The 16,443-nt window shown below is 36.7% G+C and overlaps 1 protein-coding gene across 1 annotated transcript in view; it reads right to left on the bottom strand.

Moving 5' to 3' along the window:
* Positions 1-16,443, bottom strand: part of LOC114623159 (succinate--hydroxymethylglutarate CoA-transferase) — a 638,590-nt gene that overhangs the window by 166,947 nt on the left and 455,200 nt on the right. Inside the window, exon 7 of the mRNA XM_028769852.1 lies at positions 6,176-6,211. Coding sequence (XP_028625685.1) covers positions 6,176-6,211 — 36 coding nt within the window. The remainder of the gene's footprint in view (positions 1-6,175; positions 6,212-16,443) is intronic.

The following is a 16,443-nucleotide window of genomic DNA, read 5'->3' as shown; positions in this document are numbered from 1 at the left end:
TATACAGACTGGATCACCCATGAATACTAAACTAACCTGGGAAAAGAAAAAGATACCCAGAAAGACACCTCTGGGAAAGATTCAGTCCTCAGACAGTTTCAACTGAGGAAATGATAACAGGTGAAGAGTTAGAATGGCACCACAGTAGGAACTCGAGAGGTCAGATGACATGGGCCACATGACAATCCAATTGAAAAACAACCCCAGGCATGATCTGTGCACGTATAATCCCAACACTCTAGAGACAGACACAGGAAAATAGTCTCAAATCTCAACCAGCCTTGTCTATATAGAAGGCTAAACTATGAGATATTACTTCCAAAAAAATAAAACAAGTAGTGGAAAAATAAAGAACTTTTTTTTATCATGCCAAGTCTCGAAATTGTATAACAGGAAGACAGAATAGGAAAACAAAACATTATGCTTTGCATGATCTTGTAACCACAATGGGCTGAATCTGCCACCAACCTAAATAAGCAAGAAAAGGAGTCTGGTACACTTAACTTTTAGCTTGCTGGGATCCATGTCAATCTTTTAATTTCTGAAACTGTTAGATAATGTGCTTGTGCAGTTTTAAGCCACTAAACTCATGGTGTTTTGTGTTTCCTAAACAGTAGAAAGCTTTTAATAATATAGACTGCCTTATCTTCCATCCTCTTATGAAGTTTCTTCTTAAGTGGCTAGGTCCGAAAGTGTCAGTTATTAGGCTAAATAAATGAATACAAGACCCTAAATACAACTGAGAACATTCTACGATGGAATTTAAATCATTGTAAGGACCTAGATCAGAGCACAGGCTCAGACTTAACTACTGAGCCCTGGACAAACAAGAGGTTGTGCTCAGCAGAGCTGTAAATATCAAAGAATCTCCCACTCTAATTGCCAGTTCTGTAGTAACAAGTAGACATTTCAGGGCTAGATATGCTTTCACAGAATCTTCATCCACACTGTCAGGCAACAGATAGGAAAATAGCCTTGATAACTTAAAAAAATAACTAGAATATAAAAGCTCCTTGGGATTCATTCATATGAATAAAAGCTGACAGTCATTATATGAAATTTTTATTTACTGAAGAAATCTCCAATGCTTTCTCCAGCAGAAAACTCATCTGAAGAAAAAATCTAAGTTTAAAGCAAAAAGAGCAAATCGACAAATTACAAATCCAAATATTTTTATCTCACAGAGTAACATGATATAGGGTCAACTTACTGGAAGAATAGAGATAGAATTGCCCCTTTTCTGTGTTCATAGTACACGTTACCCCTCCAAAGTTCACATAAATCCTTTCCTTCTCATGACACCAAAAGACTAAAATGAAACAAGACAAAGAGAGTTCAGAGTCACATTCATGAAAAATAAGGAATAAAATTATTTTCAAGGTAGGGAAAGGCAAACGTAACTTTCATCTATCCTCTTAAAAAGAGTTAAAAAATTGGCTTCTGCTCTAGTTTTCTAAGTAATCTACAGAGATAAGAAATTAAGCATTTCTGTGCTGTCATACAAAAATCAATCTAATATTTCTGAAACCAGATGTTTTTCAGACTGTGGTTGTGTGCATAGAAATGACCACCATAAGCAAATGTGTTTGAAAGCTTGGCCCATAGGGAATGTGGCACTATTAGGAAATGTAGCCTTGTCTGAGTGGGTGGGGCCTTGTCCGAGTAGATGTGGCCTTGTTGGAGGAAGTCGGCCAATGTAAGAGCAGGCTATGAAGTCCCAGATGCTCAAGGGAGGCCTAGTATCACTTTCATTTCTGCTCCCTTTAGATCAAAATGTAGAACTCTTCAGCTATCTCTCCAGCATCATGTCTGCCTGCATGCGTCCATGCTTCCCACCATTACAATAACGGACTAAACCATGAAAACTGTCCATGAAAACCATGAAACCATGAAAACCAGCCCAAATTAAATATTTTCATTTATAGAGTTTCTGTGATCAAGGTGTCTCTTCACAGCAATAGAAACCCCTAACAAAGACAGGGACCTTGCTCCAAACACTAAATATCCAAGAAAAATCAAATAGATGTCTTGCCACATGTTTCCCTTTATTTGGTTCTGATACTAGCTATCTGAAAACAGTACCAGATCCCACAGGTTAAAGACCCAATCCCCACGACGACACCCAATTTAAATGACAGTCATAAGCTGCAGTTTGGTACCTGTCCTTTGGCTAACTAGTTATAAATTAGTCACCATGGTGAGTTCTGATATTTAGAGTTTACAGTTAAAAGAAAGTACAGTAAATATAAGTGAATAACCTTATGGGAAAGATATAGACAAGGTGTGAGTAAGGAGGCAAAACTTCCCTGTCCTCCTGGGCACATCAGGCTCCATGTGTCCTATCTGTTCAGTAATTCAAACACTCAAAGGAACCCAGCTCCTTTAAGTTATTAGGGAATCTCACTACATAAGTTTTACTGAATTATTGGCCATTGGTGATTAGCTGAATATTTGGTATCTCTTCTTTCCTCAGAATTTGGAGAGATAGGGTTGAATGTCTCTTCTCTCTAGCTGTACTTTGTGCTTTGGTATTTCTGCTTACCAGGCCACATTCTGAAGTTTTCTAGAGGCAACCAGACACATAAGCACACAAAGTACACTCTTTTCACTCCAGTAGTTCGGTAGTCAGTTCCAGGAACTGACTCTAGAAAACAGGAACAAAAAGATATGACTACACCCCTGGATCCTTGGTGCCACCATCAGCATCCTGCTTTCAACCAGCCAACAATCACAAATGAGAAATACTTAGATGAAAAATTATATTGAATCAAACATATAAATGTCTTTCTTGTTATCATTCATTTGGAACAATTACCATTTACACAATATTATGTATATAAGTAATCTGGGAGATTTAAAGTATTGAGAGAAATGTGTATAAGTTATTTGTAAATGCTAATCTGTTTATTATAAGAGATACTGCAATGTTCGTGAATGACTGTAGAGTCAGTCTTCCTGGAATAGTCAAGGTCAACTCTTCATTTCACATTACGAACCTCCTCCAGGTTCTCAATATCTAAAGCTCATTTAGAAGAACATCTGGATATTTTGAAGTTATCATCCCACTGTTGTCTTTTGCTAGTAGAAATATGTTTGCATCTATTTTTCCTTTTTGCTCCAATTTAGAGAAAGTGCCTATATGGTAAGCATGGATCACTTAAATGGTAAAGGAGACAAGATAATAAACTGGACATGGAGCTTCATCTCATTACTTAATATTGTCTTACACAGACACTCTATTGATCCATTGTAACACTCCAATAGATCAATAGTGCTAGTTATATAGAATGACCATAGCTACACTGCCCATACATGCCAGACTTGGATTTCATAAACATAGCCACACAATCAAAAAAGGAACAGAAAATTTAAAAAGGAAACTATGTGGCTCTCAATTACAAATTACTTTAAAGCTTTCTGAAGACTGGGATTACACCAGTGTATGATATGGATTTTTTTTTCTCTAAAAGTTCAAGAGTAGAAGGCAGAGTATAATTACGTTTTGACAATAGAATGTACCCTGAAACTTTCAAGGCAAAGCTATGAGGCATTTTATTTTTCTTGAACTTCTTTTGTGTGCATGCAACCTTTTCTTAAACATTTGGTCTACATATGGATAGACCTGTGATTTTAAATGGCCTAATGAGCCTCAGACAGACTTTTAAGTAACACTCATGAATATGCCAAAGAGAGATTCTCACATGCTAACATTTACTGTTCAGGATTTTTTTTTTCTGTGTCTGAATTTTTCTGTTTTAAAAAAGTTAACACTTATTGAATGTAATTAATATATCCTGAATCTTTTGCAAGTGTTAAACAGCTGACTTTAATTTTTTTTAAAAAAAGTCCAAATCCATTTTTTACCAAACTCTTTAAGAATTCCTATTTATTTAGGTGATTCTGGCTATAAATCCTTTCTTTTTATTATGTCTTAGTAAAAGGATTGCATTTCTCCGTAAAAATATACTTTGGTGAAGATTAAAAAGATATGATCTCATATGGACTTGTTCCTTAAAAATCTACAGTCCAAAATGTGACATTATGTTTTCTTTATTCTAACCATTTAATTTAAGATAGTGGTGCATATCTTCGTAGCATTGCCTTTTAAAAAAAATAGCACATCTCTTCATAATCCCATAAAATACCATAATAGGCAACTGTTCTTTGTTAAGTCATTGTCAATATGAAATTCCCATGATGGAAGAATACTGAACTGACTAAAGGGTTCAAAATCAATATGGCAAATGTAAGTTGAAAGGTTGGAGGAGAATTCTGTAAGGCCAATCTTATTTTCAAGTCTGGTCTTGGACTCAACTCTCTGTTAACATCTGGACTTTTCTGTCAAACATTTCCCAGTAGCAATGGATTATTATTGCATCACCAGTTATCTTCCATTGCCTATGCCAGAGAAGTGACTTGCTTTTAGCAGCCAAATGGAGCCAAGCCATTAAATGAGGAACACAGTGGGCAAAGCTGAACAGAATACTACTCATTGCTCATAAGGACTCACTTCATTGAAGAGGCTGACAAAATGAAGTTTTGTGTGGTAGGTTATAGCCTTGCCATACTGTCCTATGAAAGGTGGTTCTAAGATTATTGACTTCTTTGCAAATTCCATTATGGAAGACATGATGTCTTAGTTTTAATCCTCAGTTTAGGGGTGCTCATCTCTGCCAGTTAGGAATGGAGCAGTAGACTAGAACACAAAAAAATCTTAATCAAAAATCTGATTCTAGGTTTCTTCAAAACAGATTTCACCTGTCTTCAGATCTGATAAATAAGACTTTGTTCACAGCAGGATAGATGCTAGAAATGTTCTTTAATGCAGAGAATGCAGAGTCAAGATATATGCAGTCATTATATACATTGTGGAGACATGTCTACCTTCACAACATGGGGTACATGTATATAGCAATCCCAAGAGCCTGAACCCTGCAGAGCAGCATGGGATCACTGACATCCTCTTTAATTGCAGTCCTTGTCTGGAATACTACAAGGAAACCTAGGCAGCTACCAAGTCATTCAGTTGACTACACTGATTTACTTAATTTTGTGATAGATGTTTCATCTATCACATTTACGAAAGTGGCCAACATACTCTTAAAGGTCTTGGGAAAGAAACTCAATGTGATTACAATTGAGGTTAACTGAATCAAACTTGTGCTCTCTTCATGTCAGAAAAAAAAAAGCTAGCTGAAATTACAAAGTATCCATTCTAAAGTGAGGTGTCACAGGCAAGCAGTCCCCTGTCTCACATAGATAAACTATCCGGACAGCTCACTCCTGGAAAAACAACTTATATTGTTTGTCTCTGTAGTGAGATTTTACGGTTTTATAAAGAAGCATTCAGTGATGTCTGGTTCTTCTTCTTCTTCTTCTTCTTCTTCTTCTTCTTCTTCTTCTTCTCTCTCTCTCTCTCTCTCTCTCTCTCTCTCTCTCTCTCTCTCTCTCTCTCTCATTCTTTCCCCCTTCTCTTTTATACACACACACACACACACACACACACACACACACACACATATTTAGGAAATGGAAGCAAGAATTTCTGTTCATGGCTTACTTGTGGAGCACTTTCTCTTTGGATAGGAGGTCATTCAATGGGAGTTTTCTGGTGATGAGGGGTGGAGTTATTTGAAAGATAATTGTATCTTTAGATCAAGGCTATTCTTTCCTACATTATATATTTATTTATGCCTACTCATAGATAGGAAACATAATACAAAAAAAAGCACCATTATAACCACCAAAACCCAATGTTGTATCATGCAGGGAGAAAATGGTGGCAGTATTTAAGTATATCCTGTGTGGAGCCAGTCTCTTAAGAGTATAGCCAGGAACACTTGTTTCATACTACCTATGTTCTTGTGTTAACTCTTCTGATAATTAATAGGACTGGCCTGTGTGATCAATGGAGTATAGCAGAAGTCATGGTGCAGCCTCTGCAATCAGATCATTAAAGGTATTACAGCTTCAGCTTTGACAATTGAGTTGTACGCTCCAGGGAAGACAGTCATCATTCCCTATAGAGAGGGGTATCAGAGAAGACTGAAAACTGATCATGGTGTCTGCTGCCATTTTAGAAGAAGATCCTGAAGCCCTCACTGAACTTCCAGACCACTATAGAGCAGGCCCACCCCTAACATCAAACTCAAAAGAAATAGCAAGATCAAGTTACCTGGTGAAGTTGATTCTGAATTTGGGACTCATAGAACTGTGAAAGATAATGGATATATTTTGTTTTAAGCCATTAAATTGTAGGTTAATTTGACACTATTAATATATTTCATTTTTTTATATCCCATTTGTTCATTATATGTTCAAGTTACTAAAAGAGCTTGTATGTGATTTACAAGTAAATCACGCAAGCCAGTCTTTCAATGAGCAAATTTCTACAGATCAAAAGGAAAACTACATCCTATCCATTGGCTATATTACAAGCACCACATTACCATAACACAGTGGTTCTCAACCTTCCTAACTCTGTGATCCTTCAATACAGTTCCTCATGTTGTGCTGACCCTCCAAAACAAAATTATTTTTGTTACTACCATTTATGAATTCTCATTTCATAACTGTAATTTTGTTATTGTTATGAATTGCTATGTAAACATCTGTGTTTTCCAATAGTCTTTGGGGGTTGTAACCCACAGGTTGAGAACCACTGCTATAGTCCACTGAGTGTTCACTTGTTCATATAGCAATCTGGTGGGTTCCTAGGTATAAGAACACAGGTATATAGTCAAACCAACATTCAGATTTAAAGATTCATTCTATACTATGTTCACAATGGGTTTTGCACATGTGAACATATATGCAAATCAGCAATATGTATTTTATCCATGTATTAGATAATATATTTAGTTCTCTTAGAAGAGTCTCTAGAAACATAATTAAATACTCATATTTAGCAGGAGAACAGGTTTCCTTTCAACTTTATTGTTGAAACAGCATGGTTCTAGTGTACAAGCACCATTCTCTACCTTTCAAATGGACTAGATTTTTAAAAAAATTGTTTCTCAAGATGGAGATATAACTCTGTTATACCATGTACCTAGGTTACATCTAAAGCTAGCAACAGAAAGGTTTTGAATAATGCACACTTCATCTTCTGTCTTTTATACTATTAATTTGACTTTCCTATACTCTACTGTTTAAAATCACCAATACATATTTTCATTCAGTGCCATGTGGATTTTTAAAATCTATCCTTGTATCAGTTATTCTTTCTCCTTCTTTTCATGTTTATATGTATGTAGTGTGCACATGCATATATCCCTATTTGCAAGTATCTGGGAATATGTCTGTATACATGCTTGTGCTATCCCAAGGTTGATATCAGGAATCTTCCTTGGTCATTCTTTTACTTTACTCTTTGAAGCAGGGTCTCCAATCAAACCAAAAACTTGCCTATATTTCTTATCTTGCTTTCTATCTTGTTCCGAGTATCCCAACTCTGTCTTTAAAGGCTGGAGTTACAGGTAGACCACCATGCCAAACCAGTGTTTACATAGATTCTAAAGATCTGTACTCCCCATCTCTTACTTGAATTAACTGCTGAATCATCCACCCAGACTACACATTTCTCTTTTAAAAAGTCAGCCTGAAGGTTCAGGGGACAGGTCACTATGACTCTGCCTATGATTCAATTGTCCTTATCTAAGTTGGTACTATCTACCAAGGATACCTATTTGCAAGGTCTATGACTACTCAGGCTGGAAAATTTCAACAAAAGCTGCCTGTTTACATTAGCTTATAGCCATCTGTTTCAATGTTTTTCCACAGAGACCCAAGACTTGGTGTTAGCATTCATGTATGACAGGCCTATTGCTGATTTTAGGCCTATGGCTGATTTTAGGCCTTCAGTGTATAAGCAGGGCTGCCCCTGACATCTCCTCCCTTCTCTAAGTATAGAAGGGCTGTGGTGATTCTAATCTTGTGAAGGCGGGGATAGAGGCCTGACCTCCAGTAATTGAAGGGGACCTTGTAATGGCTCTGGTCCCCCTGTCATTGTCCAATGAGGCATGAGGGCAATACCCATCCCAGTGTCTTTTTCTTGGAGAGGGGATACTTTTGACATCAACCCCTATGCAGTCAGGCTTGTCACTCAGGGAACCCAGAGAGATATTTTTAACTTTTATTTATACTTCCTTGCAGTGCTTAGCCTCGCAGCCTAAGCAAGAATTCAGATCGCCAGTCAGAGGGGGTTCTGGGTGACCCCTCTCTGCTTGGTCTAGGGGTAGAAGTCCCCTCTTTTAGGTTGGGTGAAGATGGGTTTTGAGAAAACCCTGGATAGGGTAACAATCTCATCTTGAGTCTCGTGGTCCTCCATAGCTAACTTATGATAATGTATCTGAATAGGTTTTGCTACCAAATTATCTATGTTGTTTCACAAAGTTAGTCAGACTCTTTAAGGCCCAGGACCAAAAGAAATAAGCAAAAATAACTCAATTAATGGTCTCAAGATGGGAGAAGTAGGGTTGACAACTATGGAGAGGTTGAAAACCAATTCTTGTACCCAGCCGATACCCTGTTCTGAAAGACATCTATAGCCCACCCCGGAACACCCACGCTCCGGTGTCATTCCCTTCCCCACATCCTGTGTTTTTGTGTTTATAACCCCTGTGTGAATAAGTAAAAATTACAATTTGATTTAAAAATAAAAATAAATACATATAAATAAAATAAAATGAATACACGGAACAGAAAGTGGTGAGAAAGGAAAAAAAACCAAATTAGTGTTTTCTTTATTGCACTGTTCGTGGGGTTAACTCATTACTACCGTGTGCAGTTGGAGTGAAATACTTGCACTCAAGAGCCCTACTACCTTACACTATAAAATGCCTATGCTTGTTCTCAAAAACAAAAAAGTCAGCCTGTTGGAATTCTCCTTATCTAATTCAACTAATATTTTTTCAGTTGCTTTTCCCATAGACCAGATTGATCTTTTTTAGAAGCACATGTGTACATTCTGAGGCCACAATATCAGGTCTTCATCCAAATCATTCTCTTTTAGATACTAGTAATTTCCATGGGGGTCAAATAGTTCACAACTGCCCTGGGTTTTCATGAAGTTTTCTGTACCTACCAGAGTACTTCCACAGGGAGAAAGGGGAAAGGGGAGAGGGGAAAGGAAAAAGGGAGAGGGTAAAAGGCATAGGGAGAGAGTGGGGTAGAGCGACTGGGAGGAAGAGGAGAAGGGGGAGGAAGAGTGAGAGAACATAGGATAAACAAAATGTAGCCAATATGTTCTTCTCAACTGAAAGGTCTTTTCTATCTTTCACAAACTTCTTCCTTAAGAAGACGGTCAGCTATACCTCTTGGAAGTAAAGGGTTAGATTTGGATTAGATTGGGTTAGATTAGATTAGATTAGATTAGATTAGATTAGATTAGATTAGATTAGATTAGATTAGATTAGATTAGATTAGATTAGATTAGGCAAAAGACTGAAATAGGCACTTCCTTTAAAAAGTAATGGATGTTTCTGTAGATTATGTGCTATCGCCAAATTGTCCCTATTTTATGAAGTCAATCCTTAACACTCACTCTTGTAAAGAAGAAACAGCATCAAGTACTTTCAGAATGACAAAATTTTAAAAAATAGAATATTCTCATATTTTCAGCTTTTTGACTGTTCCTTAAAAATATTCTTAAAATGTTAAAAAGACACAACTGGTTCTTATTGTTTGTATCATTGAAGTGGTTCACTGTCATCACTTTAAGTAACTTTCACAGGAACTGAGTCTAACAAGTAGAAGAGATTGCTGGATATCTGTATTATGGCTTACAATAGCAAAAACTCTTTAAAGTTGAAAGAGAAACAACTTCTCTAAGAGAGTAAATTGATAATCCACATAACTTAAGGCCCAAAAACATACAGTCATCTCTAACGCACGGGCATTTTCATCTGAGAGACTGGTTTTGTATAAAAAAAAGAAAGAAAGAAAGAAAGAAAGAAAGAAGAGGAGGAGGAGGAGGAGGAGGATGAGAAGAAGAAGAAGAAGAAGAAGAAGAAGAAGAAGAAGAAGAAGAAGAAGAAGAAATGTAATATAGTTACTACTTTCATAGTTATTAAGTATTATATTTCTATAAAGGAAGTTTATGAATTGTATACTCTCCATGGATATGTTTTACTTCAGACATATACATTTTACATTTTACGATTATATAATTCTTTTCAGCTTTACATGGTTCCTTTAAGGAGAAACACAAAACTCTGCACAGAGTTTCCTTCATAAATAAAAAGAAGGAAATGTGGCTTTGAGGCAAGGTTTCAGTACAGGAAGTGACTTAGTGGTTGGAGGAAAGATGCAAAGCGAGCATTGTGGGAAGCAGGGCCTAAGGTCATCTTCTGGGGGGATTCAGAACAAGACAGCACAGGAATCTAAGTTGGTGACAGAAACAAGGGCATCAGCACAGAACACTGAATTTGTGATTTATATGGGAAGGGTGAAAATTTTTATCATTATACATGATAGAATAAAATGAATTATTTGAGAAAGAACAAATATGTGGGACAGAAATCCAAAATTTTAATCTGAAAACTTCCAAGTTAAAAAAAAAACAACAAGAAGATAAACAGAAGAAAACTAGGGGCTTATTACTAAAGAATATGTTCCTAATCTGGGTAGAGAGCTAAGTATACAATTGAAAAGTGAACAATAAGATTGTAGGAAAGACAGATTACTTTTCATGATAGGAGGCAGAGTTCTACAATCTGCGATAGCAAAGACAAAGTATTAAGGGGAATGGGAGAACTTTGTTCAGGGATGAAATTTGTTTTCTGTCTTAAACATAGTGGTATCTTACAGCTGTGTATATTTATCAGTACTTACTTATATTGCCCACATAAAGAAGTACATTTTATTGCATATAAAGTACTGCTAAAATTACAGATTTGTTTAGGGTTTTGTTTTTGTTTTTGAAATCAGTTACTTCATGGTAGACATTGATTCTTATGTAGTTGTAAGAAACAAGGCAGATAACACTTGTGATATTTTCCTTACTTCCCTTGTAGGAACTTCTCAGAAAGCTACAGTTGAGTCTCACACTTGGAGTACTGTGTGATATAGCCAAGATACATCTCATAACCACATTTGCAGAATGACACACTCATTCATGTTGCCTTTATTTATGTATTCTTTCTTACTGCTGCTACCTTCTTAAACTCTAAACACCACTAATCTAGCCTCCATATATGGCCCTATTATTTCAAGACTGTACATATCAGAGGGATCTTACTATGTATAGTCCATCAGAATAGCTTTTCTATTGGCATAATTCCCCCAATACATACTTTGTGAATTAAAAGGACAAAGGCTATTTTTGTTGTTCCGCGTGCTGTCTCCACTGACACCACAAAGGATGACCTTGTTTCTCCTGGGTAAATATATATAGATTGTACAGACAGGGAAGTATATAAAGAAAGTGTATTGCTTCATATCCCTGGAGCCTGGGACATCTTAAGACATAGTGTTAGCATATGCTAGTTATCTTATGAGAGCCTTCTGGATGTATTCCCCTACAAGAGAAAGCAGACACAAGAGGAATATCCCAACACTCATGCTAGAGGTTTGCAGATAATGTATGTGAAAAGAACCTAAATCTTAGGTAGCACTGATTAATTCAGTGAGATTCCAATTTTCTCAGTCATCTGTCTAAAATGTAGCAGTTATTTCTGAGGGTCTTTTGCCTTACTAGACTCTACTTTGCCTAAGATTTTTATTCTCTATGAGTTGTTAGTGTTTATTGGCTGCTAGCTTCCTCAGTTCCAAAGTCTAGGATACATAAGCAAAACTAGCTTTACAATACCAGATATAAATTCCTTCCTGTGAAGATCTCAAATCCACTTGGGAAGCAGTTGGTTCTGCCATGACAGACAGTGTAGCTACTATTTCTCAATGGCACATTTTGCCTGATAGATTGGTAGTATTGCATGATGCCTCTTTTCCCTAAGATAACTACAGGGTGCCTTGAGCAGAGAAGCTTCTTTTTACAGTGAACTATGATTGATGAGGAGACCCAGAACTGGTCAAAGTACTGAGAATAAGTGACTGCGAGTGTTCAGGTTCAAGTTATGGAAGACCTATGTTAACCTCCCTCTTACAGCCCTGGGCCAGGCTCATCATTCAAAAGTGGGAAGAAAGAATGCAAGAACTGGAAAATGAGGAAGAGTTCTGTGAGATGTCATGGAGACATGATATGGCTGTAAGATATGGGAGCGCACCATGGCCGTGGTCCTACACACTGAAGCCAAACAGGAATGAACAGGGATTCTGAGGCTCCATCTCTAATTGAAGAGAAGTTGGCAGTTGTAGGCTGTTGAGGGAAGGAAAGTCACTTTTCATTTCAAGTATGGTGACACTGGCAGCGTCCCCAGGCCCCACTGGATGGCCTCACACAAATGCCCATACGGATTGGACTCTGAGCTACTCTTTAAAGACACGTAACTGGAAAGGAGATATATTGGAGTCAGGGCTGAGTGAAGTTTGTGGGGGAAGGGAATACACATGATCAAGATACACATTTTTCAAAGAATAAATATAAATATCACTTTTCAAAAAGAAAAGAGAAAAATCAAAATAATTCACCACTGTGTTATTATTTTTGTGCCCAAGTTCCTAAGCCAGTCACTCTTTACACTTAACGTTTATTTTATATAAATGTCCAGGATTTTTGCTGGACTCAGGAAAAGAAAAACATGTTAATTCTATCTCTCTGGAAGCTGAAATTCTCAACACTTGCCTCTTCACAAGTAAATCCTCTACTCTAAAAATAAATCAATACAAACACCCCCAAGAAAAAATATTTTTGTTAATATTTTAATTACATATAAGTCCACAACTCTCCACGTAAAAACATAAAAAGTTATCCACAAAGAAACAAAAATCAGAATGAATGAAAAAATAAATTCTAGAAAACCACAAAAATCATTTAAAAATTCTAAAGTTGTTTGACAATGGAAATTAAAAAACAACTATAAATTTGAGCAAACTATAACTCATAGTTAAGCACTAAAGCCCTAAGATATAGAAAAGCTTAATCAGCATATTAACCATTTATATGTGAGTTTATAAATCCCCTTTTTCAGAGTAAAATAATTTTATTTATTTTTTGTTTTGTTGCCCTAATATTTTGCAAAATGTTATAAATTGTGAGTAGAAATTTTCATAATTCTGTACTTGTAAGAATTCTCTGTGATTTTGGAGGATCTCATAACTTCTCTTTCTTTCTCTCATTTACCTATCACTCTATCATCTATGTATCTACTTTTCTCTGTGAATCTATCTATCTATCTATCTATCTATCTATCTATCTATCTATCTATCTATCTATCAATCAACTTTATTTTCTTTAAATTAATTTTTACTGGATATTTTATTACATTTCAGATGTTTTCCCCTTTCCCCATTCCCCCCCACCCAGAGATCCCCTATTTTATCCCCCTTCCTCCTGCACTTCCTCTACGAATCCTTTTAGGATGATGTCATGGTTTGGATGAGTCTCTTAAAGTTTATGAGTTAACAATTCAACAGTATTTAAAGATAGAAGCTAAGAGATGATTAAGTCAGTAGGGCACAGCATTCACTATTGAGTTAATGCTAACATGAGAGCAAAATCACTATGTGTTTAATTTGGTCTACTCTTACCTGCCTGTTCCCTAAAACTTGTGCTTCTGTCCCTGCTGTGAGATGCCATATAAAGAAAGCCTTGACCAGTGCAGGCTCCTTGGGATTAGATTATCAAGGAATCAGTTCTTATTTCTTTCTAAGACTAACTAATCTTTGGTGTTTTATTCTACTGTGGTAGTTTGAATAAGAATGCCCCTCCCCCAACCCTCCCACCCTTGCAGGCTCATATAATTGAATGCTTGTGGAGAGACACTATTTGGAGGTGTGGTGTTGTTGAAATAGCTGTGGTCTTAATGGAAGACGTCTGTCACCAGGGGTGGGCTTTGAGGTTTATTTTTTCTTTTTCTTTCTTTCTTTTCTTTTTTTAAATGTTAACCAAAGGCTTTATAGGTTTTGTAATGCTCAATAACAAGATGCCCTTACAATCAGAAGTGAAACCAATACCCAACCTAGATATACCAACTATCTTTGACTGGCAGAGACACACCACCATGTTCCTCCCCGCCCCTCATCTCCTAGCTCCTCCTCTTCTCCTTATTCCTCCTTTTCCTCTCCTTACTCCTCCCACCTTAGCTCCTCGTACATATCACCCATCCTGTTAAGATAAAACATTTCTCTCAAAATACAATTAGAGCATAACTATACAAATTTTTATCAGTAAGGTACAAGATAGACCTAATACCCAGTCCATCATTTTGTTGACTAACCAGAACCTCTGTCATCTCTCCTAACTAAAAGACTTAGTTCTGAACCTGGCTTTTTTCTTGGCTTTAGAATGAATGTCAGCTGAAAACCATCCTCTCAAGTCTTTTCTCTCAGAGTAAATAGCTGGGATTGGCTATGAGACTATAAGTCTTCAACCCCATCAGAAATCCAGAATGACTGAATTAACTGAAATTATGGGAAACACAAAGCATAGCTTCTAAAACTTAGTCAATTTATAGAGACCACTGAACACCTGGACAGTCCCTATACTACAAAACGTTGGAGCATCCAATCTTCAGCCTTCTGGTCTAGGAGCATCTGACAGAACTAGTGATGCAGAATTATTAAGGGCTGATTACTCTGTCTTGGCAGATATAATCAGTCGACTATTCTTCAAGTGTGTCCTTTTCAGGACAATAATTTGTCTGTAGATGAAAAGAGGCAATTCTTGCCTAGCGGCTGTCTCACCACAACTGGAGTAACCCCAAAGACACTCAATTTCTTCTTAGAATTCAAGACAGGAAGCTGTTAGGAGCAGATAGGTCTCTAATCAAAATGAACCTTAATGCAGAAATGTTTGTAACGTCAATTCTGTAGACTTCTAACATTTTGAGAATTTTAATGTTCAAGCTAGGCCCAGGGTATCTCCCTTCCTGTTGCCTGTAGAGTCCAGATGTAGAACTCTCAGCTACCTCTCCATCACCTCATCTGCCAGCCTGCCACCATGCTTTGCACCATAACAGACTAAATCTCTGAATTGTAAGAAAGCCTGAGTTAAAAAATAAGAGCTGTCATGGTCATGGTGTCTCTTCACAGAAATAGAACACTGACTCAGACAGGGACCGGGATATATTGTTTGTATTCTATAAATAAAAATTTAAGTCAAGAATGGTATAGTCTCAACATTGTGGTTAATAAGGAATATTAGAAATGATAATAAACAATTGCTATTATAAAATATACTGATTTTATAGTTATCAAGTTTATTGATATTTGAAACAATATTCTTCAAACTTTCTCTGGTTATGGAACAGATAAAGGACAATTGCCTCTCAGTAAGCACTGAGCAGGTATTAAATATTGCTCAACTCACTGCTGTTATAAACAATATGCTCTATGTTGTCAGCACTATTTTTATACTCATTTTCCTATAAGTAATAAAAGACTCTGTCGATGATGTCATTTGACCTCATAGTTAGATGCTGTTCAATTTTTTTCTTGCTGCCTTTAAGCAAAGAAGAAATCAACTTGACAGGCAGATTATCCACATGCTAGTTCTAGCCATTTTGAACACTCCACAGAGAGAAGAACAGCACTGAGTAGAGCTGGCAGTGTGGACAGACTCAGGAGTACAGTGGAGGTAGGAAACCTATAATAGCAGTGATAGCAGCATGTAGACAGGCTAAGCAGTAAACTCAGTGAGGCAAGTGAGGACTGATAGATGGTCTCAGGGAGTGGCCATTTTAGCAGTACATACTTGGCTCTGGAGCAGCCTGACTCTATAGAGGCGCACTTCTTTTTTTGTTTGTTTGTTTGTTTTCTTTTGTTTGTTTGTTTTTGTTGTTTTTTTATTTCTTAGTAATTTATTTGCATTCTGAGTTTCCAACAAACACGGACATCCAACTCATGGATATGCCAGCCTGTCCTTCATACTTTGCAATGACAACCAAAGAGAAAATAATACCCAATAGTTGGGATAACAGGAGTGTTTGTGGGGATGAGGTCATAGTATCAGGCAAATGAATCACGTGAGGCTGAGTTTAGCAGGGGAAGCCATGCCACATGTAGTATTATTAATCACAAAACTTTGGACAGTGAATACATTATTAACCTTCAATCTTTTTTTATTTTTTCTATAAGTATATAATATTTATACACAAAATAATGAATATTACTGTGTCATTTTCATACAGATGTATAATGTAATTTGATCACTTTCATTTCTTTTTTTAATTTATTTTTAAATCAAATCGTAATGTTTACTTATTCACACAGGGGTTATAAACACAAAAAGGCAGGACATGGGGAAAAGGATGACACCGGAGTGTGAGTGCTCAGTGGGGTACAGATATCTTTCAGAACACAGTATCAGCTGGGTGAAGGCCTTGG

This window comes from Grammomys surdaster, unplaced genomic scaffold, assembly GCF_004785775.1.
Source record: "Grammomys surdaster isolate TR1022 unplaced genomic scaffold, NIH_TR_1.0 194, whole genome shotgun sequence".
NCBI classification, from domain to species: Eukaryota; Metazoa; Chordata; class Mammalia; order Rodentia; family Muridae; genus Grammomys; species Grammomys surdaster.
The sequence above is the reverse complement of the archived record's forward strand: the minus strand, read 5'-3'. Positions and strand labels throughout refer to the sequence as shown.